The sequence below is a fragment of the Gadus macrocephalus genome, chromosome 3 (assembly GCF_031168955.1).
Source record: "Gadus macrocephalus chromosome 3, ASM3116895v1".
NCBI classification, from domain to species: Eukaryota; Metazoa; Chordata; class Actinopteri; order Gadiformes; family Gadidae; genus Gadus; species Gadus macrocephalus.
Genome location: NC_082384.1, coordinates 26,776,886 through 26,798,750, shown reverse-complemented (window position 1 = coordinate 26,798,750; position 21,865 = coordinate 26,776,886). Strand labels below are relative to the sequence as shown.

General features: G+C 52.6%; 2 protein-coding genes and 2 long non-coding RNA genes across 8 annotated transcripts; 2 read left to right on the top strand and 2 right to left on the bottom strand.

Moving 5' to 3' along the window:
* Positions 1-204: 204 nt before the first annotated feature.
* khsrp (KH-type splicing regulatory protein) lies at positions 205-11,778 on the bottom strand. Of its 4 annotated transcripts, none has more exons than XM_060048363.1 (18): positions 11,618-11,778; positions 10,546-10,648; positions 10,393-10,446; positions 10,271-10,307; positions 9,901-9,959; positions 9,746-9,817; positions 9,595-9,652; positions 9,323-9,497; positions 8,362-8,460; positions 7,933-8,109; positions 6,605-6,719; positions 6,132-6,256; positions 5,741-6,052; positions 4,781-4,893; positions 3,969-4,057; positions 2,870-3,076; positions 1,793-1,983; positions 205-1,016 (listed from the first exon to the last, which is right to left on the bottom strand). In XM_060048363.1, exons 1-18 carry the CDS (start codon positions 11,705-11,707, stop codon positions 1,008-1,010), a joined length of 2,085 nt encoding a protein of 694 aa, XP_059904346.1. In that variant the 5' UTR covers positions 11,708-11,778; the 3' UTR covers positions 205-1,007. The 4 variants fall into 4 exon arrangements, with proteins under 4 accessions (XP_059904346.1, XP_059904349.1, XP_059904348.1 ...); XM_060048366.1 differs by having other exon boundaries at positions 5,741-6,031; XM_060048365.1 differs by having other exon boundaries at positions 6,605-6,707.
* LOC132454791 (uncharacterized) lies at positions 2,368-2,639 on the top strand. The gene is made up of 2 exons (XR_009525003.1): positions 2,368-2,441; positions 2,490-2,639. It is a non-coding gene; the product is annotated as an uncharacterized LOC132454791 (long non-coding RNA).
* Positions 11,779-12,803: 1,025 nt separating the features above from the next.
* LOC132454782 (mitochondrial adenyl nucleotide antiporter SLC25A23-like) lies at positions 12,804-21,309 on the bottom strand. 2 transcript variants are annotated; one of them, XM_060048381.1, is made up of 11 exons: positions 19,797-21,309; positions 18,591-18,714; positions 17,253-17,340; positions 16,926-17,037; positions 15,810-15,962; positions 15,521-15,673; positions 15,327-15,440; positions 14,692-14,859; positions 14,361-14,520; positions 14,106-14,260; positions 12,804-13,679 (listed from the first exon to the last, which is right to left on the bottom strand). In XM_060048381.1, the coding sequence occupies exons 1-11, from the start codon at positions 19,983-19,985 to the stop codon at positions 13,650-13,652; spliced, it is 1,446 nt and encodes a 481-aa protein (XP_059904364.1). In that variant the 5' UTR covers positions 19,986-21,309; the 3' UTR covers positions 12,804-13,649. The 2 variants fall into 2 exon arrangements, with proteins under 2 accessions (XP_059904364.1, XP_059904363.1); XM_060048380.1 differs by lacking the exon at positions 12,804-13,679 and having other exon boundaries at positions 14,050-14,260.
* On the top strand, positions 18,619-20,171 carry LOC132454789 (uncharacterized). Its single transcript, XR_009525001.1, has 2 exons — positions 18,619-18,751; positions 19,674-20,171. It is a non-coding gene; the product is annotated as an uncharacterized LOC132454789 (long non-coding RNA).
* Positions 21,310-21,865: the final 556 nt, after the last annotated feature.

The following is a 21,865-nucleotide window of genomic DNA, read 5'->3' as shown; positions in this document are numbered from 1 at the left end:
CAACACCCCTTCAGTCGCCCAGAGGAACACCAACTACTACACTAACTAGACCCATCCCACAAACAAGAACCACCAGCACTACAACTAACACCACTAACTAGAAACCGTTCACTTTAACCCAGTAGTAGGCTGAATGTTCATTCCAATATGCAAATTACCCGTAAGATAGTATGGGCAGCCAGAAACACAATCAAACCAAAAAGACACGTTGTATGTTTTTATTAAGTCTTTAAAAACAAGCAGTAAAAAATTAAAAATTCAGCATACAATGACATGACTTATTGCAACAAAAAAAGAAAGTTCTTCCAACTATAACGTTGTCACACAAAAAAAGAGAGTCATGGTTTTGCAGAAGGACACTCAGAAGCGTTCTAGGATACAGTCGACCTGAACACATCCCTCTGCCCAGTAGCATACACTGTATACAGACACGACCCTCTTCATGATAGCAATAGGAAGAAAAGAAAAGTTTACATTGTTCTGCAACTTAACAGTGGGAATGTTTGGATAAAAAAGGAAAACAAATACCTATAACCGTCTAAAAGCAAAAGAGTTGACATTTTAAACAAACATTAGTTCTGTAATACTGAAAGCCTAACAGGATTCACCATCAGTAGAACAAAGAGTTTACTACAGTGTGACACGTTGTATGTACAGATGCTGTTATGATGTGAGCACACAACAAATTCCTTTGCTTCGTCCTGCAATTGCATGTGGCTGGTAAGTTACTGGTGAGTGAAGAATACCATGGAGTTCATTAGTGCTTTGTTCAAATCATCATTAGTCTTCCCACATTCTCTTCAGCTTATATTTTAAACGTACCAAAAAGAAAAAAGGAAAATATAAAAATGACCTTGGAAAAGGTCTCACAAAGCAAGCGTAAATGAGTCGCTCGACAGAAAAAGGAAAAATAAGTAATTAAAGGAAGAACCGTGATCAAACAACCAGAGTCCGGGTGGAGAGAATTCACAGGGAGATGGGTCGGACCGAGGGACCGGGTCAACGCCTTACTGGGCCTGGAAGAAACACCAAAGGGTTAGTGGACCAGGAACCACCAGGGGTGAGTGGACCAGGAACCACCAGGGGTGAGTGGACCAGGAACCACCAGGGGTGAGTGGACCAGGAACCACCAGGGGTGAGTGGACCAGGAACCACCAGGGGTGAGTGGACCAGGAACCACCAGGGGTGAGTGGACCAGGAACCACCAGGGGTGAGTGGACCAGGAACCACCAGGGGTCAGTGGACCAGGAACCACCAGGGGTCAGTGGACCAGGAACCACCAGGGGTCAGTGGACCAGGAACCACCAGGGGTCAGTGGACCAGGAACCACCAGGGGTCAGTGGACCAGGAACCACCAGGGGTCAGTGGACCAGGAACCACCAGGGGTCAGTGGACCAGGAACCACCAGGGGTTAGTGGACCAGGAACCACCAAAGGGTTAGTGGACCAGGAACCACCAGGGGTCAGTGGACCAGGAACCACCAGGGGTCAGTGGACCAGGAACCACCAGGGGTCAGTGGACCAGGAACCACCAGGGGGCAGTGGACCAGGAACCACCAGGGGTCAGTGGACCAGGAACCACCAGGGGTCAGTGGACCAGGAACCACCAGGGGTCAGTGGACCAGGAACCACCAGGGGTGAGTGGACCAGGAACCACCAGGGGTTAGTGGACCAGGAACCACCAGGGGTCAGTGGACCAGGAACCACCAGGGGTCAGTGGACCAGGAACCACCAGGGGTTAGTGGACCAGGAACCACCAGGGGTTTAAAGGGCTCAGGGTCTGTTCACTCTACCTGCTGGCCCTGCTGGGGGGCCCCAGCCTGCCCGGGGGCCTGGCCCGGCTGTCCGTAGTAGGCGGCCTGCTGTCGGTAGTACTCAGCCCAGGCGGCGCTGTAGTCCTGCTGGCCTCCAGCTGCCGCCGCCGCGCCTGGAGCCGGGGCGGCGGTCCCAGGGGCCGCGGCCGCAGGGGCCCCTCCACCCTGGGCTGAAAACACACAACACCGTCAGTACTGCAGAGGGGCTAGAGTCATGGTGGAGACACCGTCAGTACTGCAGAGGGGCTAGAGTCATGGTGGAGACACCGTCAGTACTGCAGAGGGGCTAGAGTCATGGTGGAGACACCGTCAGTACTGCAGAGGGCCTAGAGTCAGGGTGGAGACACCGTCAGTACTGCAGAGGGCCTAGAGTCAGGGTGGAGACACCGTCAGTACTGCAGAGGGCCTAGAGTCAGGGTGGAGACACCGTCAGTACTGCAGAGGGCCTAGAGTCATGGTGGAGACACCGTCAGTACTGCAGAGGGCCTAGAGTCAGGGTGGAGACACCGTCAGTACTGCAGAGGGGCTAGAGTCAGGGTGGAGACACCGTCAGTACTGCAGAGGGCCTAGAGTCAGGGTGGAGACACCGTCAGTACTGCAGAGGGCCTAGAGTCAGGGTGGAGACACCGTCAGTACTGCAGAGGGCCTAGAGTCATAGAGTCAGGGTGGAGCTGAGCGACATGCTTCAGTCCCCGGGGATCCAAAGAGACGAATAAAGAGACTATTGGAACAGAAATGGGTGCTTGCCGCCTATCAAGATTGTATATAAAATATATGAAGATTCCCATTCACCTGCCATTCTGCGATCGGCAGATTAGGATTCTGATCGGGCTATAAAATGTTGAAGGGAAGCATCTCTAAGGAAGATACGGTCGACCACTAACTTGTCCACTGGTGTGAATCAGGGCCAGACGGGCTAATCTGTTTACAGTTAACCTTAAATGTATTCAAGGACCAACATGAGAAGCTACAGCCTCCATTGGTCCTACGTCCGTGAGGAGTTGTGGTGCATTAAGGAGGATAGCTGCAGTCAGAGCTCCCTCTGGTCCCACTCACTCATGCCCATCTTCTTGTAGTACTCCTCCCAGGCCTTGGTGTAGTCCGGCTGGCCCCCAGGGGTCTGGGCCACCAGGCCGGGGTCAGCGGGGGCCGCGGCAGGGGCCCCGGGGGCCTGGCCCGGCATGGGGCCCCCGGGCTGCTGCTGGCCGTAGTACTGGGCGTAGTACGCTGCCCAGGCCGCGTTGGGGTCGGCGGAGGCCTTACCTGGGGCAGGAGGTCAAAGGTTAATGAGGACGTTGGAGACACCTCAGAGAGACAGACAGAGAGACCTCGGAGGAGAGAGAGAGAGAGAGAGAGACCTCGGAGAGAGACAGAGTGAGTGAGTGAGTGAGTGAGTGAGTGAGTGAGTGAGTGAGTGAGTGAGTGAGTGAGTGAGTGAGTGAGTGAGTGAGTGAGTGAGTGAGTGAGTGAGTGAGTGAGTGAGTGAGTGAGTGAGTGAGTGAGTGAGTGAGTGAGTGAGTGAGTGAGTGAGTGAGTGAGTGAGTGAGTGAGTGAGTGAGTGAGTGAGTGAGTGAGTGAGTGAGTGAGTGAGTGAGTGAGTGAGTGAGTGAGTGAGTGAGTGAGTGAGTGAGTGAGTGAGTGAGTGAGTGAGTGAGTGAGTGAGTGAGTGAGTGAGTGAGTGAGTGAGTGAGTGAGTGAGTGAGTGAGTGAGTGAGTGAGTGAGAGAGAGAGAGAGAGAGAGAGAGAGAGAGAGAGAGAGAGAGAGAGAGAGAGACCTCAGGGAGGGAGGAGAGAGAGAGAGGGAGGAGAGAGAGAGAGAGAGAGAGGGAGGAGAGAGCGAGAGCGAGAGCGAGAGCGAGCGCGAGCGAGCGAGAGACCTCAGGGAGGAGAGAGACCTCAGGGAGGAGAGAGAGACCTCAGGGAGGAGAGAGAGACCTCAGGGAGGAGAGAGAGACCTCAGGGAGGAGAGAGAGACCTCAGGGAGGAGAGAGAGACCTCAGGGAGGAGAGAGAGACCTCAGGGAGGAGAGAGAGACCTCAGGGAGGAGAGAGAGACCTCAGGGAGGAGAGAGAGACCTCAGGGAGGAGAGAGAGACCTCAGGGAGGAGAGAGAGACCTCAGGGAGGAGAGAGAGACCTCAGGGAGGAGAGACTCACTGGGGTCATGGGGCGCGGGGGCCTGCCACTGCTGGTAGGCGTTGCCCCAGCCCTGGGGGGCGTACTGGTGGCCACCGGGGGGGGCACCGCTGGGGGAGAGGCACAGGTCAGCACTTTGAAACACAAACGAGCTGCAGTCCCAGGGAGCCTAGGGTTAGGGTTAGGGAGCCTAGGGTTAGGGAGCCTAGGGTTAGGGTTAGGGAGCCTAGGGTTAGGGTTAGGGAGCCTAGGGTTAGGGAGCCTAGGGTTAGGGAGCCTAGGGTTAGGGAGCCTAGGGTTAGGGAGCCTAGGGTTAGGGAGCCTAGGGTTAGGGAGCCTAGGGTTAGGGAGCCTAGGGTTAGGGAGCCTAGGGTTAGGGAGCCTAGGGTTAGGGAGCCTAGGGTTAGGGAGCCTAGGGTTAGGGAGCCTAGGGTTAGGGAGCCTAGGGTTAGGGAGCCTAGGGTTAGGGAGCCTAGGGTTAGGGAGCCTAGGGTTAGGGTTAGGGAGCCTAGGGTTAGGGAGCCTAGGGTTAGGGTTAGGGAGCCTAGGGTTAGGGAGCCTAGGGTTAGGGTTAGGGAGCCTAGGGTTAGGGTTAGGGAGCCTAGGGTTAGGGTTAGGGAGCCTAGGGTTAGGGAGCCTAGGGGTTAGGGTTAGGGAGCCTAGGGGTTAGGGTTAGGGTTAGGGAGCCTAGGGTTAGGGGGGTTAGGGTTAGGGTTAGGGAGCCTAGGGTTAGGGTTAGGGTTAGGGAGGTTAGGGTTAGGGTTAGGGTTAGGGAGGTTAGGGTTAGGGAGCCTAGGGTTAGGGTTAGGGCTAACCCTTCTCCTTGTACTTACTGCGGGGGGCCGGCAGGGGGGCCGGCGTTGTAGGGGTTGGGGTTGTAAGGACCCATCGGACCCCCTGGACCACCTGGACCACCTGGACCCGGACCCACAGGACACAGAGGACCCTGCACACAGAGACCAGTGGGTAACTGGGAGGCCAGCACCAGGCTACTGGGAGGGGAGGACAGGCTACTGGGAGTGGTGTGGCGGACTACTGGGAGTGGTGCGGCGGACTACTGGGAGTGGTACTGGGAGTGGCACTGGGAGTGGCACTGGGAGTGGCACTGGGAGTGGCACTGGGAGTGGCACTGGGAGTGGCACTGGGAGTGGCACTGGGAGTGGCACTGGGAGTGGCACTGGGAGTGGCACTGGGAGTGGCACTGGGAGTGGTGTGGTACTGGGAGTGGTACTGGGAGTGGCACTGGGCGTGGTACTGGGAGTGGTACTGGGAGTGGCACTGGGCGTGGTACTGGGAGTGGCGTGGTACTGGGCGTGGTACTGGGAGTGGCGTGGTACTGGGAGTGGCGTGGCGTGGTACTGGGAGTGGCGTGGTACTGGGCGTGGTACTGGGCGTGGTACTGGGAGTGGCACTGGGAGTGGTACTGGGAGTGGCACTGGGAGTGGCACTGGGAGTGGCACTGGGAGTGGCACTGGGAGTGCTACTGGGAGTGCTACTGGGAGTGCTACTGGGAGTGCTACTGGGAGTGGCACTGGGAGTGGCACTGGGAGTGGCGTGGCGTGGTACTGGGAGTGGTACTGGGAGTGGCACTGGGAGTGGTACTGGGAGTGGCACTGGGAGTGGCACTGGGAGTGGCACTGGGAGTGGCACTGGGAGTGGCACTGGGAGTGGTACTGGGAGTGGCACTGGGAGTGGCACTGGGAGTGGCACTGGGAGTGGCACTGGGAGTGGCACTGGGAGTGGCACTGGGAGTGGTACTGGGAGTGCCGTACAGCACCAGGCTGCGCCCCTACCTCGATCTTGTCCTCGATCAGCTGCTTGGCGTGGTCGATCTGCTGGGGGGACCCCCGGATGGTGAACAGCTTGAAGTTGGGGTCCCCGTTGGGCGGCGGCTGGCGTGAGATCTCTACGAAGGCCCCGGTCTGCTGGTTGATGGACTTGACGTTCTCTCCGCCTCTGCCGATCACAAGGCCGCACTTGTGCGCGGGAATGGAGAAGGTCATCTCTCCTCCGGGGGGACCCCAGTTCCCCTGGCCACGCCCCCTGCCACGCCCCCCAGGGGGCATGCCGGACCCGGGCGGACCCTGGGAAGGAGACATTGAATCCTGGTCAAGATAGTACCGTCGTCCTCCCCCCCCTCCCCCCCCCCGGCCTGCCCCCCGTGCTCCCTGCTCCAACACTTACGCCCTGGCCCTCCTCGTCCCGCACGCGGATGGACTGCAGCAGCTCGTTGATGATGGCGGCGGCGTGCTCGCAGCGGTCGGGCGGACCCATCACGTGGGCGATCTTATCGGGACTGGAGCCGTCGTCTAGGAGAAGGAACGCATTAAGGTCTGGTCCTCCCTCAACGCCCAATGGGCCAGAGGAGAGTCTAGCACCTATTGGGCGCATTAGGGGTCACGCTTCTCCATGTAGCTCGCGTTACAGGAGCTAGCCTTCGTGTTTCAGCATTCGCCAGCTTTTATGGAGAACTACTAGAAACAAAGTGCATTTGTTCGGCAAGCAACCAAATACACGTATTTCAAACTTCTAACCAGAACAAATAAGGATTATGAGGCCGTCCCTTCACATTCATTTTAGTCGTACCGGTTTCCACCTGCACCCGTCTCAGCCTCACCTGGTTTGACCTGTACCCCAACATGACGTGCCCCCCTCACCTGGTTTGAACTGTATCCGGACGCCGGCGTCGTTCTGGATCTTCTTGATCATCTCTCCGTTCCGCCCGATCACGACGCCCACCGAGTGGCGCGGCACCGGCACCTGGAGAGTAAACTAACATTCTGAGAATTGCAAACACATCCCCCTGTAACCAGGCAGACTGCGACTCAAGATCACATCCCCCTGTAACCAGGCCGACTGCGACTCAAGATCACATCCCCCTGTAACCAGGCAGACTGCGACTCAAGATCACATCCCCCTGTAACCAGGCCGACTGCGACTCAAGATCACATCCCCCTGTAACCAGGCAGACTGCGACTCAAGATCACATCCCCCTGTAACCAGGCCGACTGCGACTCAAGATCACATCCCCCTGTAACCAGGCCGACTGCGACTCAAGATCACATCCCCCTGTAACCAGGCCGACTGCGACTCAAGATCACATCCCCCTGTAACCAGGCCGACTGCGACTCAAGATCACATCCCCCTGTAACCAGGCCGACTGCGACTCAAGATCACATCCCCCTGTAACCAGGCCGACTGCGACTCAAGATCACATCCCCCTGTAACCAGGCCGACTGCGACTCAAGCCCGGTTTACGTTATCGTGGATTACACGCGCTCACGAGATATGTAACCAGCCAAGAACGAATGTCGAATCATGGATCAAATGTCCAAGAATTACAGAGCGTATTATTCAGTATTAAGCGCAACATATTTTAATACAATATTGACTGGAGATTAGTAATCAGGGAGATATTCGAGGTAAAGTGTCAGACTTGCACCCGGTCGTCCGTGGTTCAATCCCCACCTAATTAGTAATTTAGGAAGGGTTGCTAGAGAAATCACTTTTCATACCATTTATTTTCCATTTCTTTGAATAGGCCTATTCTAAATTGACTGACCATAGCGGAGATTCCCTTAAGACACGTTGCTGGAACGCAACTCTAGCTTAAAGTAGCGAGGCTAAGCGAAATAAGCCCGGCTTTGCCTTTAGCTTGGTTGTTGGAATACCCCCCAGGGCTCCACAATGGGAAAATCCTAGTCACGATTATTTTGGTCAACATTGAAATCAGGATTAATTTGGAGATTGAAAACATGATGCAATTTGTAAATGCGATTTCCCCTCAACGAAATGTGTACAAATAGAAAATGTTCACATCGAAAGTAATGTAAAAATATGTATCCAGCTGTTCTTAACATTTTATTTTAGGATGGACATCGTTTGACCCCAAAATCGCTACCAAAATAATTGCAGAACACGAATGTCTACAGATCTCGGCCTATGTAAAGCCCTGTCAACACGGGCCGACATAAACTTTACTTACTTCTATGCCTCCACCGCCTCCACCACCACCACCACCTCCCCCGCCGCCGCCGCCGCCGCCTCCACCACCTCCTCCTCCTCCTCCTCCTCCTCCCATCCTGGAGCCGTACTCATTCCTCTCTCCAAAGCCGGCATGGTCTCGCTCTCGGAGAATCTCGTTGACCAGCTCCATCGCTTGCTACAGTCACACAGAAATAGAAAAGAAAACTTTAAAAATGGAAATTGACCCCTTGTTTGTGGGGCGGTGACTGTCGTTGTCTGGCCGTCAACACAATGAATCAAATGGCTCCATCTGGAGAGTCATTTACATCCTAATGTGAGTCCTTTGCGGGGTGTTTGGCACGTGGTGTAAAGGGTTAGGGTTTGTTAGGGGTAAAGTACCACCACTCAGTAGGGTAAGTGTGGTTGGGGTTAGTAAGCTCTGAAGTACCTCCACTTTGTAGGGATCTCCGATGATGCGGAGGGGCTTGTCCATGTTGGGGGGCTGAGAAGCATCTTGGATCAGAATCATCTTCACACCGGCCCGCTCCTGTGAACCACACAACGTTCTTTCAATTAACAGCGATAATTCAGCAAGAGCAGTTTAAACATGAGGCTCAATACATTCACTAACTGGCCAAATATACGCTATATCTATTAGCGGTGTGAACGGTGGCAAAAAATTGTAAACGGTTAAACTACCCCTTTTTCTTCGTGTACGCGGTTAACTTTTTTTTTTATTAATTGAATTTTTATATTTTATTTTAAAGTGGACCGCAGACGCGTTCACTCGGTTTAACTTCGTTCAATAGGGGGATTATTTGTTTATCGACACAGCGGATGCGCGAGCAGAATGATTGCAAAAAGAAAATTTGTTTGACCGATTGCCATGGTTATCTCCGTGTGGTTAATTTGCAGTTGTGATGTTAATTAGGATGTTGTTAGCTTACCGTTTCATTAATCTAATAAGAAAACGCGGTTATATGCTATAGACCCTATAGTATCTGTGGTATAAAGGCTGGGACGAATTTCAAATTATAAATATGTACACTTTATGTTGAAAGTATAGGCCGTCTCGATTCCCATTGAAATGAACGGCACAGTGATTATTCTTCAAAACGAGAGCTGGTAAATCGTGAAACATGAATTAAACTGTAATCAGACAACGTGGTTATATGTTATAGACCCCAGAGTATCTGTGATATAAAGGCTGCGACGAATTTTGAATTATAAATACGTAAACTTTATGTTGGAAATGGACCGTCTCGATTCCCATTGAAACAAGGGGAATCTTTTTTTACGGTTTTCGTTTACTGATTTTTCCTAAACGGTTTTGATTTAACTAACCGGTTACACGTGTACACGTGTACCCATGCACACCCCTAGTATCTCCAGATCTACACGTCACCCACCTGCAGCTGTTTGATGGTCTCCCCTCCCTTGCCGATGATCAGCCCAGCCTTGCCCGCGGGGATGATCATCTCCTGCATGGACCCGCCCGGGCCCCCGTTGGAGGAGGACTCGTGGAAGGAGGGGGGGGTCCCACGTCCCCGGGACACGATCTCATCCAGGAACATCTTGGCTTTCCTACAGAGAGAAGTTATCAGAGTTAGCCCTTCACCGTCAGGGGGGACCAACAGAAGCCCTGGGACGGCGGGACCCTGTCGGGGGGGGGGGGACGTACTGTATAGCGTCAGCGGGGCCGGTGAGGGACACGCTCCTCTCTGGAAGCCCGCCGCTGTCTGAGGGGGGGACACAGCGGATTAGGGATGAATTTGAACACGTTTAACAAGCCTTTACATCGTCTACATTATGACTTCCCGCAGGCCACTCACCAGGGGCGATCTGGACCTTGCAGCCAGAGTCCTGCTGGATCTTATTGATCTGCTCTCCTCCACGGCCAATCACTGATCAATACAATAGAGTGTTAGAATAATGAACTACCACTAGGAGTAGGAGAATTAAGGCTGGAGCTCTCTGTGGCACTCACCCAGACCGACCATGCTGTCGGGAACACGGTACTCCTCAGTCAGGGTGGAGGGCCTCGCACTGAAGGGGTCGACGCAACAGGTTAATTAAAGAACACATTTGATAAAAGCAGAGTTTAGTGGAGGCCGATTAAAGAAACTAAGGTCTGAGAGGCCATTTGTGGTTTAAAATGTAGTATTTTCCTTATGATTCAACATATTAAACAGAATAAAGATCAATCTTGGACTGTGGTGCTTCTTTGCGGGAAATAATCACTTTTTGTCCAGCAGATTTAATACAAGTCCATATCAATTATACCAACAAGGAGACTGCTCTCTGATAGCAGTAACGCTGGGACACAAACTAAGAGCGTGACCGACGGTGGAACGTACCTCTGTTGTGACAGGGCGGCCAGCTGAGCTCCGATGGCTAAGGAGAGAATGAACATTGGTCAGACATCAAGAAAGAGGCAGAATGTGGTGAAACCAGCAGTGGTTCTCAGTGTTCAACCTACACAGTGCCGAGTCCCGGTCACCCTGGGAAGCCATCTTTTTAGCGTCGGGTTGATCTGAGGAAACAAAGCAGAAGGTTTTTAACAAACACGTCTTGGAGAGGTTAACCCTAACCCTCAATAGTGCTCCGTTCAAATGCCCTTTCAGCCTCTGACCTGCGTCTTCTAGTGATCGCTTCTGTGCTGGGAAAGCATAGTTCTCAGCACCCCCGTTGTTGCTCATTGGGGTGGGAACATCTCCACCGATCTTTGCTGCAATCTGCCAAGAGGGGAAATGTATTAAACAACTGGAGTTCAACAGTAGTTCCAGCTCAATCAGGAAGACGGAACCTCCTGCAGTCTCACAACAAATGGACACATTTCATATGAGCCCGATCTTCGGAGCTCTCCAGTGAATCGTGTAAATCCATTTAAGTTTTGACAATACATACATTATTTACAAAGTTGTAATCATTCGGAGGATCCAAAAAACACCAAGACTAAATCAGCGCTGTCCACTAATTCTATTGAGTCAGTATTTACCTCAAGCTCCCCAGACCTTCTGAGACTCATAAACAAAACCTGTATCTAGCTACTGCTCATCAGACCTTCCCTGTGACTCTTTAGCTAAACCGGCATCTACCTCAGCACCTCAGACCTTCTGAGAACCTGAAGTCTTTATTGAACCTCGAGCCCCTCAACACGTGTCGCCATCTCAGCCCAGGTGAGTTCTGACACTAAAACTCAAACAAAGAGCAGGCCGCCCCCACCGCCTTCTGGCCCTCACTAGCCGGTCTATTAGGGGTTAGGATCAGTTACACAGCTGGAGGTTCTACCCTATTTCATAATTGAGCGGCAGGGCTCCGGTCCGGGGTTCCAGTACGGGTCTCCCAGGGACCGGGACCGTCCGGGTCCTCGTGGTCCGCCGGTCCTCGGCTCGGTTTCCCCGCCGACCTCCGAACACACGACGGGTCGACCGGGAGACCGCCGACCGCGGACCGACGGAGGCGATGGTCATTTAATGGATCTCCTCAATAACCGTAGCTAGCTGTTAGTCTCACTAGCTTCTGCTGTTAGCCTTACTAGCTGCTGGGTTAGCCTCGCTAGCATCGCCAGCTAGGTCATGTTAGTGTAAACGTGCTAACGCGGCTAGCAGGCGGGCTAACGGCTCGCTGCGGTGCTCCACACACTAACATCGACATTAAAACGTAAGTCCGGGTGGATCGTTCTCAAACGGTAGAATATGTACCTGTCTGGCTCGTTGAACAGCATCTGCAAAAGCGTCGTTTTTAATCCCCGCAGCGGCCCCGTTCGTCGGCAGAGCCCCGTACCCAGACATGCTAACCGAAGAGACGGACAGAGAGCTAACTGGAGGCGGGTCGAGGTGCGCAGGAGCGGGAAGACAAGAAACAGAGGACGGAGGGGGCGGGACTACAGGAGGACCAATCAGCGCTGCTGAGGGAGAACAACAATGGACCAACACGCATGCGTGTCCGTGGTTTAGAGGGACTCTTGATTGACAGTTCCAGTCCAGCCAATCACGGACCAGTGGCTGTATCAGGTATCCAATCAGCTCTCTGGATGTCCGGATTTACGTTAGCAGCGGCGGTCAATTAGGAGGGGGCGGTTCTTAGGGCAGAAAACCATAAATAAGCAGTCTGTATATTTGTATATTTCCGAAACATTAGAGATCCAAGAGTAAATGAAATACTTAGTCACAATATTGCTGTTTTATTAGGTAGCAGAAAATCACATTTGATACAAATATAACGGTAGATTTATTCCTGAGAGCTGGCCTACATCAATCATGTGGCAATATGGCACTTTATCATACATTTATTATATTATAAATATGAATAGGAAACAAAGTCATCAGTCTCTTTGCAAACCAATTGTAACCAGGGTATGTATGATTTTATAAATAAAAGTGTACACACTATGAATAGGCCTATCAATGATATTGAATAATTGTGTTTTAATTGTGTAGCATCTGCAGTAGCTGCTATCACTGCTGTACACGGGGCATGGGTTAGCCTAGCGATTGTTTGTACTTGTAATTGGTTCTGTGAACATCTTTACTGTACTGACAGCTATATATTGTTTCACTTCTTGTGACAAATTAACTTATTGTAAGTCGCTTCGGATAAAAGCGGCTGCTAAATGCCCTAAATGTAAATGTAAATGAATAAAGCAAAGCTTTAGCAGAACAGCGAGCAGCAACAGTCCTTTAATGGACCAGTGATGTTGTCTGAAGGTCAGGACAGAGAGTCCACCCCCAGGTTGAGGTGGGTTCTCTACGGCCCCCTGGTGTTGAGGAACCCGTTCTCTATGGTTCCTGGTGTTGAGGAACCGTTCTCTATGGCCCCCTGGTGTTGAGGAACCCGTTCTCCATGGTTCCTGGTGTTGAGGAACCCGTTCTCTATGGCTCCTGGTGCTAGAGGAACAGTTCTCTATGGTTCCTGGTGCTAGAGGAACAGTTCTCCATGGCTCCTGGTGCTAGAGGAACCCGTTCTCCATGGTTCCTGGTGCTAGAGGAACCCGTTCTCTATGGTTCCTGGTGCTAGAGGAACCGTTCTCTATGGTTCCTGGTGCTAGAGGAACCGTTCTCTACGGCCCCCTGGTGTTGAGGAACCCGTTCTCCATGGTTCCTGGTGCTAGAGGAACCGTTCTCCATGGTTCCTGGTGTTGAGGAACCCGTTCTCCATGGTTCCTGGTGTTGAGGAACCCGTTCTCCATGGTTCCTGGTGTTGAGGAACCCGTTCTCCATGGTTCCTGGTGCTAGAGGAACCGTTCTCTATGGTTCCTGGTGCTAGAGGAACCGTTCTCCATGGCCCCCTGGTGTTGAGGAACCCGTTCTCCATGGTTCCTGGTGTTGAGGAACCCGTTCTCCATGGTTCCTGGTGCTAGAGGAACCGTTCTCTATGGTTCCTGGTGCTAGAGGAACCCGTTCTCCATGGTTCCTGGTGCTAGAGGAACCGTTCTCCATGGTTCCTGGTGCTAGAGGAACAGTTCTCCATGGTTCCTTCCTTGTGCTAGAGGAACAGTTCTCCATGGTTCCTGGTGCTAGAGGAACCCATTCTCTATGGTTCCTGGTGCTAGAGGAACAGTTCTCCATGGTTCCTGGTGCTAGAGGAACCGTTCTCTATGGTTCCTGGTGCTAGAGGAACCGTTCTCCATGGTTCCTGGTGCTAGAGGAACAGTTCTCCATGGTTCCTGGTGCTAGAGGAACCGTTCTCCATGGTTCCTGGTGCTAGAGGAACCGTTCTCCATGGTTCCTGGTGCTAGAGGAACCCGTTCTCTATGCCGCGCCTGCAGAGGAGGAAACAACTGTATTGACCCGGCTGTTGGTCAGGGGGGGTCAGAGGTCAGAGGGGGTCAGAGGTCAGGGGGGGTGAGGGGGGGTCAGGTCAGGGGGGGTCTATCTAGATCTCCTCAGTCTACATGCAGTGCATGCAGAATATGGAATGTATAACTAGTTATATCTATCCACCCACCACCTTCCTCATGTACTCGTAGACCCCCCCCTCTCTACCGGGGGACCCCCCTCTCTACCGGGGGACCCCCGCCCCCACCACCTTCCTCATGTACTCGTAGACCCCCCCCTCTCTACCGGGGGACCCCCCTCTCTACCGGGGGACCCCCGCCCCCACCACCTTCCTCATGTACTCGTAGACCCCCCCCTCTCTACCGGGGGACCCCCCTCTCTACCGGGGGACCCCCGCCCCCACCACCTTCCTCATGTACTCGTAGACCACGTAGGAGATGCTGACGGCGGGAATGACTTTGAGCAGATTTGGGGAGAGGCCGCGGTACAGCCCGGCCACGCCCTCCTGGGCCAGGATGCTGTGGAACAGGGCGGTCATGGAGGGACGGGGGCCTCCTCCCTCCGCGGCTGAGGGGGAGAGGGGGAGAGGGGGAGAGGTTGGATCAAGAGGCCCGTCTGGGAGGGCATGACACAGCCTCTCTCCAGGCCCTTGCGTCGCTGTGGTCACCTTGGGCCTGCATGCGTGTCTTGACCAGGGCGAGCGGGTAGCTGGCCAGCTGGCCACAGGTACTGGACAGCGCCCCGCAGCCGACCAGAACCAGGACCCCGGGGGGCCCGGAGGGGGGCCCGGAGGCCGAGTTCCTGCTGATCCACGAGTTCTTCAGAGACTGGAGGGAAGGAAGATAACAGGCAAGCTTAACAGTGTGTGTGTGTGTGTGTGTGTGTGTGTGTGTGTGTGTGTGTGTGTGTGTGTGTGTGTGTGTGTGTGTGTGTGTGTGTGTGTGTGTGTGTGTGTGTGTGTGTGTGTGTGTGTGTGTGTGTGTGTGTGTGTTGTCCACCTCGTAGACGGCCAGGTCGATGCCTGCGGCCGGGGCGATGGCCAGCAGGTTGGGGACGTAGCCCCTGTAGAAGGCCCAGACGCCCTCCGTCCGCAGCACCTGGGAGACGCAGTCCGCCACCCCCGAGAACTGGCCCGTGGCCCTAAGCGTCAGCCGTGTCTTCAGCACCTGGGGGGAGAGGGCGTGAGGGGGGCCGGTGGCTAGAGGGCCGTTCCCCATAGGGGGACAGCGGGACAGATCTGTGGGCTTTTGGGGACCAGTACCAGCCCTCCTCTGGCGCTTCAGGGCCAGCCAGCAGCCGGGCCTCTTGTAACAATATATATCAAAGCTAATAAAAAGCTAAGTCGTGGGCAGACAGTATCCGATGGGTTACGAGGCCGTTGCCCTCTAAATAGACAGTTTACCCGCTCCAAAGTGATTGGTCACAACGACGCGGACTACAAACTGGCTACAGACAGAACCCGCATTCTGCATTAAGATAAAGAAATCTGTGGATAGAGGTATGAAGCTTAAACAAACTCGGCCAATGACTGGTGTTGCCATGGTGTGTGTGTGTGTGTGTGTGTGTGTGTGTGTGTGTGTGTGTGTGTGTGTGTGTGTGTGTGTGTGTGTGTGTGTGTGTGTGTGTGTGTGACCTCTAGTGGGTAGATGGCGGTCTGGGCGATGGCTCCAGCCAGTGAGCCAGCTATAAACCTCTCCTGAAGCTTCAGGTGTCCGCTGGCGTCACTTCCTCCCAGAAGGCCTTTGATCTGCACACATTCAGACGTTGGTTTAGTACAACGTGGTGCTGCAGGACCAGTCCATGGAGGGGCACCTCCGGGCTGCTCACCTGCTCGTAGACGGTGAACTTGATGGCGGTCTCGGGGGCCATCTTCAGGACGTTGATCCCGTTGCCCCTCCACAGCGAGCCCAGCCCCCCCTCCCTCACCATGGACTGGAAGCTGTTCCCCACCGAGCTCGTCCCGGGGAAGGAGCCGTGGACCTGAGGGCAGAAGGACCACCAGGTCGGCTTTACATTACTACAACAACTTCATAATAACACCCTTAGAGTCTGGAGCTATGCTCCTAAGGCGGCCAAAGAAAGCCCTGGCGGTGGGGTCGGTGTGGGGGGTGTTGACCTGGAGGAAGACCTTGAGCCGGTCCAGGGGCGCGGTGCTGGTCCGGGACACGGCCCCCGCCAGCCCCCCGGAGGCCAGCTGCCGCCACACAGAGGACCTGCTCTGATCCGACAGCTCCTCCGGGATCCGCAGCTGCTCTCCGGTGTCCAGGATCTGATCACACACGCCGCACGGGAGCCAATGGGAGGGGAGCCGGACGCACGGGAGCCAATGGGAGGGGAGCCGGACGCACGGGAGCCAATGGGAGGGGAGCCGAACGCACGGGAGCCAATGGGAGGGGAGCCGGACGCACGGGAGCCAATGGGAGGGGAGCCAAACGCACGGGAGCCAATTGGAGGGGAGCAGGACGCACAGGAGCCAATGGGAGGGGAGCCGGACGCACGGGAGCCAATGGGAGGGGAGCCGGACGCACGGGAGCCAATGGGAGGGGAGCCGAACGCACGGGAGCCAATGGGAGGGGAGCCGAACGCACGGGAGCCAATGGGAGGGGAGCCGAACGCACGGGAGCCAATGGGAGGGGAGCAGGACGCACGGGAGCCAATGGGAGGGGAGCCGGACGCACGGGAGCCAATGGGAGGGGAGCCGGACGCACGGGAGCCAATGGGAGGGGAGCAGGACGCACGGGAGCCAATGGGAGGGGAGCAGGACGCACGGGAGCCAATGGGAGGGGAGCCGGACGCACGGGAGCCAATGGGAGGGGAGCAGGACGCACGGGAGCCAATGGGAGGGGAGCCGGACGCACGGGAGCCAATGGGAGGGGAGCAGGACGCACGGGAGCCAATGGGAGGGGAGCAGGACGCACGGGAGCCAATGGTAGGGGAGCAGGGACACAGAGGAGCCAATGGGAGGGGAGCCGGACGCACGGGAGCCAATGGTAGGGGAGCAGGGACACAGAGGAGCCAATGGGAGGGGAGCAGGGACACATAGGGATTAACTGAACCTTTCCTTCAATGGGCGATTGATGCACATGCATGTTTGTGTGTGTGTGTGTGTGTGTGTGTGTGTGTGTGTGTGTGTGTGTGTGTGTGTGTGTGTGTGTGTGTGTGTGTGTGTGTGTGTGTGTGTGTGTGTGTGTGTGTGTGTGTGTGTGTGTGTGTGTGTGTGTGTGTGTCTCACCATGGTGTGTCTCCAGTAGCGGGCCACGTCCTCCATGTTGTGAAGTGGGTTGAACAGGAAGTGGTCGCGCCACTCGGCCCAGTCTATCGTCATGGTCCCGTCTCTGTCCATACTATCTGGCGCACGCACACATACACACACACATGCACACACAAACATGCACGCGGACACATTAGGAATGCTTGTGCTGTTAGCCATTGTTTAAGTCATGTGGATGATGATAAATCCTGGATGACAAAATGTCCGTCAAACATTACGAATCATGGATCATTCTGTGATTTTCCAAACTTCCGTTTGGATGTTATTCTGTAAATATTGAGGACAGACCTGTTCAGAATCCGCTCTGCCTCCTGGCGGCTGACGTCCAGACCGATGGAGCGCAGAGAGTGTTGGATCTCTGCTGCGTCGATTTCACCTGAGGACACACACTACTCACAGGTTAGAGGACACACTACTCACAGGTTAGAGGACACACTACTCACAGGTTAGAGGACACACTACTCACAGGTTAGAGGACACACTACTCACAGCTTAGAGGACACACTACTCACAGGTTAGAGGACACACACTACTCACAGGTTAGAGGACACACTACTCACAGGTTAGAGGACACACTACTCACAGGTTAGAGGACACACTACTCACAGGTTAGAGGACACACTACTCACAGGTTAGAGGACACACTACTCACAGGTTAGAGGACACACTACTCACAGGTTAGAGGACACACACTACTTACAGGTTAGAGGACACACTACTCACAGGTTAGAGGACACACTACTCACAGGTTAGAGGACACACTACTCACAGGTTAGAGGACACACTACTCACAGGTTAGAGGACACACTACTCACAGCTTAGAGGACACACTACTCACAGGTTAGAGGACACACTACTCACAGGTTAGAGGACACACTACTCACAGGTTAGAGGACACACTACTCACAGCTTAGAGGACACACTACTCACAGGTTAGAGGACACACTACTCACAGGTTAGAGGACACACTACTCACAGGTTAGAGGACACACTACTCACAGCTTAGAGGACACACTACTCACAGGTTAGAGGACACACTACTCACAGCTTAGAGGACACACTACTCACAGGTTAGAGGACACACTACTCACAGCTTAGAGGACACTACTCACAGCTTAGAGGACACACACTACTCACAGGTTAGAGGACACACTACTCACAGCTTAGAGGACACACTACTCACAGCTTAGAGGACACACTACTCACAGCTTAGAGGACACACTACTCACAGCTTAGAGGACACACTACTCACAGCTTAGAGGACACACTACTCACAGCTTAGAGGACACACTACTCACAGCTTAGAGGACACACTACTCACAGGTTAGAGGTCACACTACTCACAGGTTAGAGGTTAGAGGACACACTACTCACAGGTTAGAGGACACACTAGTCACAGGTTAGAGGACACACTACTCACAGCTTAGAGGTAAGAGGACACACTACTCACAGGTTAGAGGACACACTACTCACAGGTTAGAGGACACACTACTCACAGGTTAGAGGTTAGAGGACACACTACTCACAGGTTAGAGGACACACTACTCACAGGTTACACAGTTACACAGAGCCCCTGAACACATGGGACCAGGTCTTAGTATGATCTGTGAGTGTGTCTGGACAGACCGTCGTGGTTGCGGTCCAGGTTGCTGAACAGGAGTCTGAGTTGCTTCTCGTGGGTGTGGAGGTAGCGGCTGAACTCCTCAAAGTCCAGCTCGCCGTCCTGGTTGGTGTCCCCGGCGAGGACGACCTGGAGCGGGGAGTCAGAGCACAGTGGAGTGGAGGAGGTTAGTAAGACATGACTCGCTTTAAAAGTCTAAATACACCATTCAAGAACCACCATCCATCATATGTCATCATTTATTATTCTGTATATTCATTATTCTGAATAACTGTGTTCCATGAGGCGGAGCGATGCTACGGTTCTGTGTGGAGGCCATCGGTCTTTACAGGTCAAAGCCTTGAGCCTTCATTAAGGGAAACGTTACAGCTGCCTCCTCTGAACATAACACCCATATCACGCTTATGTGGAAATAAGAAGAACTTCAGCACAACAGAAATAGATGGAGGGAGAGAGGGAGAGGGAGAAAGGTTAACTTTCTCATCTTACCAGGACCTCTGGGGTTCAGTATAAATAGACCCGGTCTCCCCTGCTGAGAGGGACACTAAACGTCGCTGCTCAAACTCAGGATATTCAGCCGGAGGTTTACCCACGTGACACACTGAAGATTACGACCAATAAATTAGACTGAGGTGTTTGTTCATCTGGTAGAACGGAATACAGTGACTTAAGTATTAAGCATTGAAGCCAAATATACAATAATTGTATTGGCATGCTCACAATTAAGTCATCTTTAATAATCCCAATAAGTAATAACAAATTAAGAATAATATGGTCAGTCTATGTATGCCAGCAATACCGTCAGTAAATGTCGACAAGCTATGAGACTATACTTATAAAGATATACTTTAAAAAAAAAAACTATAAAAATAATACTTTTAATCACAGGGTTTGATTAGATCTTCTTTTCCAACCAGTGACAGATTGCAACTCAAGGACGTGTCACGGCATGCTTTAACATACCTAACAAACCCAATGCAGTCTACATAAGTGCAATATTCTGTCTTTGTTGTACTTTTGTACATTGAACACTAACATGATAATTATCCATGCATACTGTTTTTTTTTTTACATCTCTGGTCGTTTAGATTAGTTCTTGTTCCGACCCTCTAGTCTGGATAGAGGGGTCACATGAGGCTCAAACAGTAAAGAGAGGTTCTGTTGACTTGGGGAGCTTGAACCACAGTACACTCTCTCCTCCGGCGGCTCACCTTATCCACGGAGCTCCGGGACACCCCTCGCTTTGCCAGGCCAACCCGCAGCTCACGTAGATCGATCCGTCCATCCTTATTGAGGTCCAGCTGATCGAACAGTCTGGCCCAGCGCCTCCTCCTCCTCAGCTCCGGGCTCTCCTGGTTCTCCTGGCAGCTGGCCACCAGGAGGACCCCGAGTCGCTCCATGCGACCTTATAGCGGGTGCTCAACGCTAGGACGAGGTGACGCCTGGAGGATCAGCATTACGAGGGATTGGAACATGAGCTCATAAGCGGACGTTACCTCCGTCGATCATATCATGGTTATTAGACCTCCACCGCCTTCTTCTGAGCAGACCTTCTGACTTCTTTCACCGAACAACATGGACGCGCAGCTTCTCGGTCCTGTTGTCAACCTGCTACTGGTTCTAGTCTTCAAACGGTGGATGTGAAACGAGATGGATCCGTCTTCCGTGAAGGTAGAGAGAGGAACAGCAGGACGTCTCCTCCAGAAATTAGAGAGAGGAACAGAAGGACGTCTCTTGAGGTAGAGAGAGGAACCGCAGGACTTCCCTCCGCCTCGACACCTTCCTGAATCTGAAGGAGCAGCATGACGCCTTTCTGAACTCCTGTAGGCAGTGGTGTAGTCTACGTGATACGCAGGTATACGCCGTATACCCACTAGGAACGCACCAGGATTTGCGTATACCCACTTAAAAATATGCACGGATACGTATCAATCGTCTTGTGACAGATCTTTCACTTCTGTGTTTATTTTTTCGCAAATATCGGTTGGGTATAACTGCAATAAAATACTTTAAGCAGGGGAAGTTATCTCCTACATTCACACATTCATAAGATTCCCCCTGCGCGCTCGCGCTCTGCCCTGTCTCTGTTACGAAGCGCGAAGCTGCCCCTGCATCTCTGCACGTTAGTTGGCGGGCCGAGCCCCTCCTTCTCGCGTGTGTGTGCGTGTGTGTGTGTGTCCAGTCCTCCCATATTAACGTGTAAACCACATAACAAGTAGTCAACAGAAGACAATGTTTTAATCCCACTTTATATCTCCTTGTTACTTTTAGATGAGAACCCCTGGCCAGCCTTTCGGACTGGGTGTCAGGCTAGGGAATTTAAAAACAGGCATCCTTGGTTAGAGTGGAGGGAAAACAAGTTAGGTAAATGTCAGCCATCATACAGTTGGTATACACAATTGAAATTCATAATGTTAATCACTATGCAAATGAGAGTATAGCTAATTCATGGTCATTTTTAAGGTGCAGTAATTTCACACTTTTACACAATTCAATTACTGTATGGTATGTTAGATAACAACAGTAAGAGCTCAAATTAGAGCAATTGAAAGAGTGAAACATTAGTCTCCTGTCATCTCCTTCTCATGCACTGGTTAGCCATGGTTGTAAACAGTTCATTAAATTATTTTGCGTAGATTTTGTCCTTGTTTAGCATGTGCTATTGCTACTATAGATATACAAAGGACAACTTGTCATTTTTGCCTTCTATTTGTTCATACTGTTATTAAAGGCACCCAGTGCAACTTTATGTAAACATTCAATGAAAAATAAACATTCAATTTCTAGTCTTTTTTACACGTCGTAAGTTTCAATAACTCCATACCATTACATATCGACATTCAAGGAGCAAAGATGAGACGTCGTTGTGTGGTGAGAACTGATAGAAAATCGTAAACAACAACAATCGCCGGTGGGGAGAAGCCATTTTTCCTTAGGTTACAAAAAATAAAGAAAATGGCGGCATTGTTGTTGTTATCGATTTTGTATCAGTTCTCACCACACAACGACGTCTCATCTTTGCTGCTTAAATGTCGGTATGTAATGGTATGGAGTTATTGAAACTTACTACGTGTAAAAAAGACTAGAAATTGAATGTTTATTTTTAAGCCTCGAAAGTTGCACTGGGTGCCTTTAAAACTGATAAACCTACTCAGCTTTCCATGATTGTTGATAATCGTTATAGGCCTACTCTTAAATCAGCGGGTTGTAGACCCCTGCGTTGGTGAGTGTGGTGCGACATCCCATAAGTGCCACACACGTACACGTACCGGTGGGACGG

Coding starts and splice junctions, on each gene's coding strand:
- khsrp (XM_060048363.1), bottom strand. CDS start 11,707: ATGTCTGGGTACGGGGCTCTGCCGACGAACGGGGCCGCTGCGGGGATT. Junction 8,461..9,322: donor AGACCATCAAACAGCTGCAG/GTGGGTGACGTG, acceptor TGTGGTTCACAG/GAGCGGGCCGGTGTGAAGAT. Junction 4,058..4,780: donor CCCCCTGCCGGCCCCCCGCA/GTAAGTACAAGG, acceptor CCTCTCCCCCAG/CGGTGCCCCCCCCGGTGGCC.
- LOC132454782 (XM_060048380.1), bottom strand. CDS start 19,985: ATGGAGCGACTCGGGGTCCTCCTGGTGGCCAGCTGCCAGGAGAACCAG. Junction 15,963..16,925: donor GCTACTGGAGACACACCATG/GTGAGACACACA, acceptor GTGTGTGATCAG/ATCCTGGACACCGGAGAGCA. Junction 15,674..15,809: donor GGCTCAAGGTCTTCCTCCAG/GTCAACACCCCC, acceptor TTCTGCCCTCAG/GTCCACGGCTCCTTCCCCGG.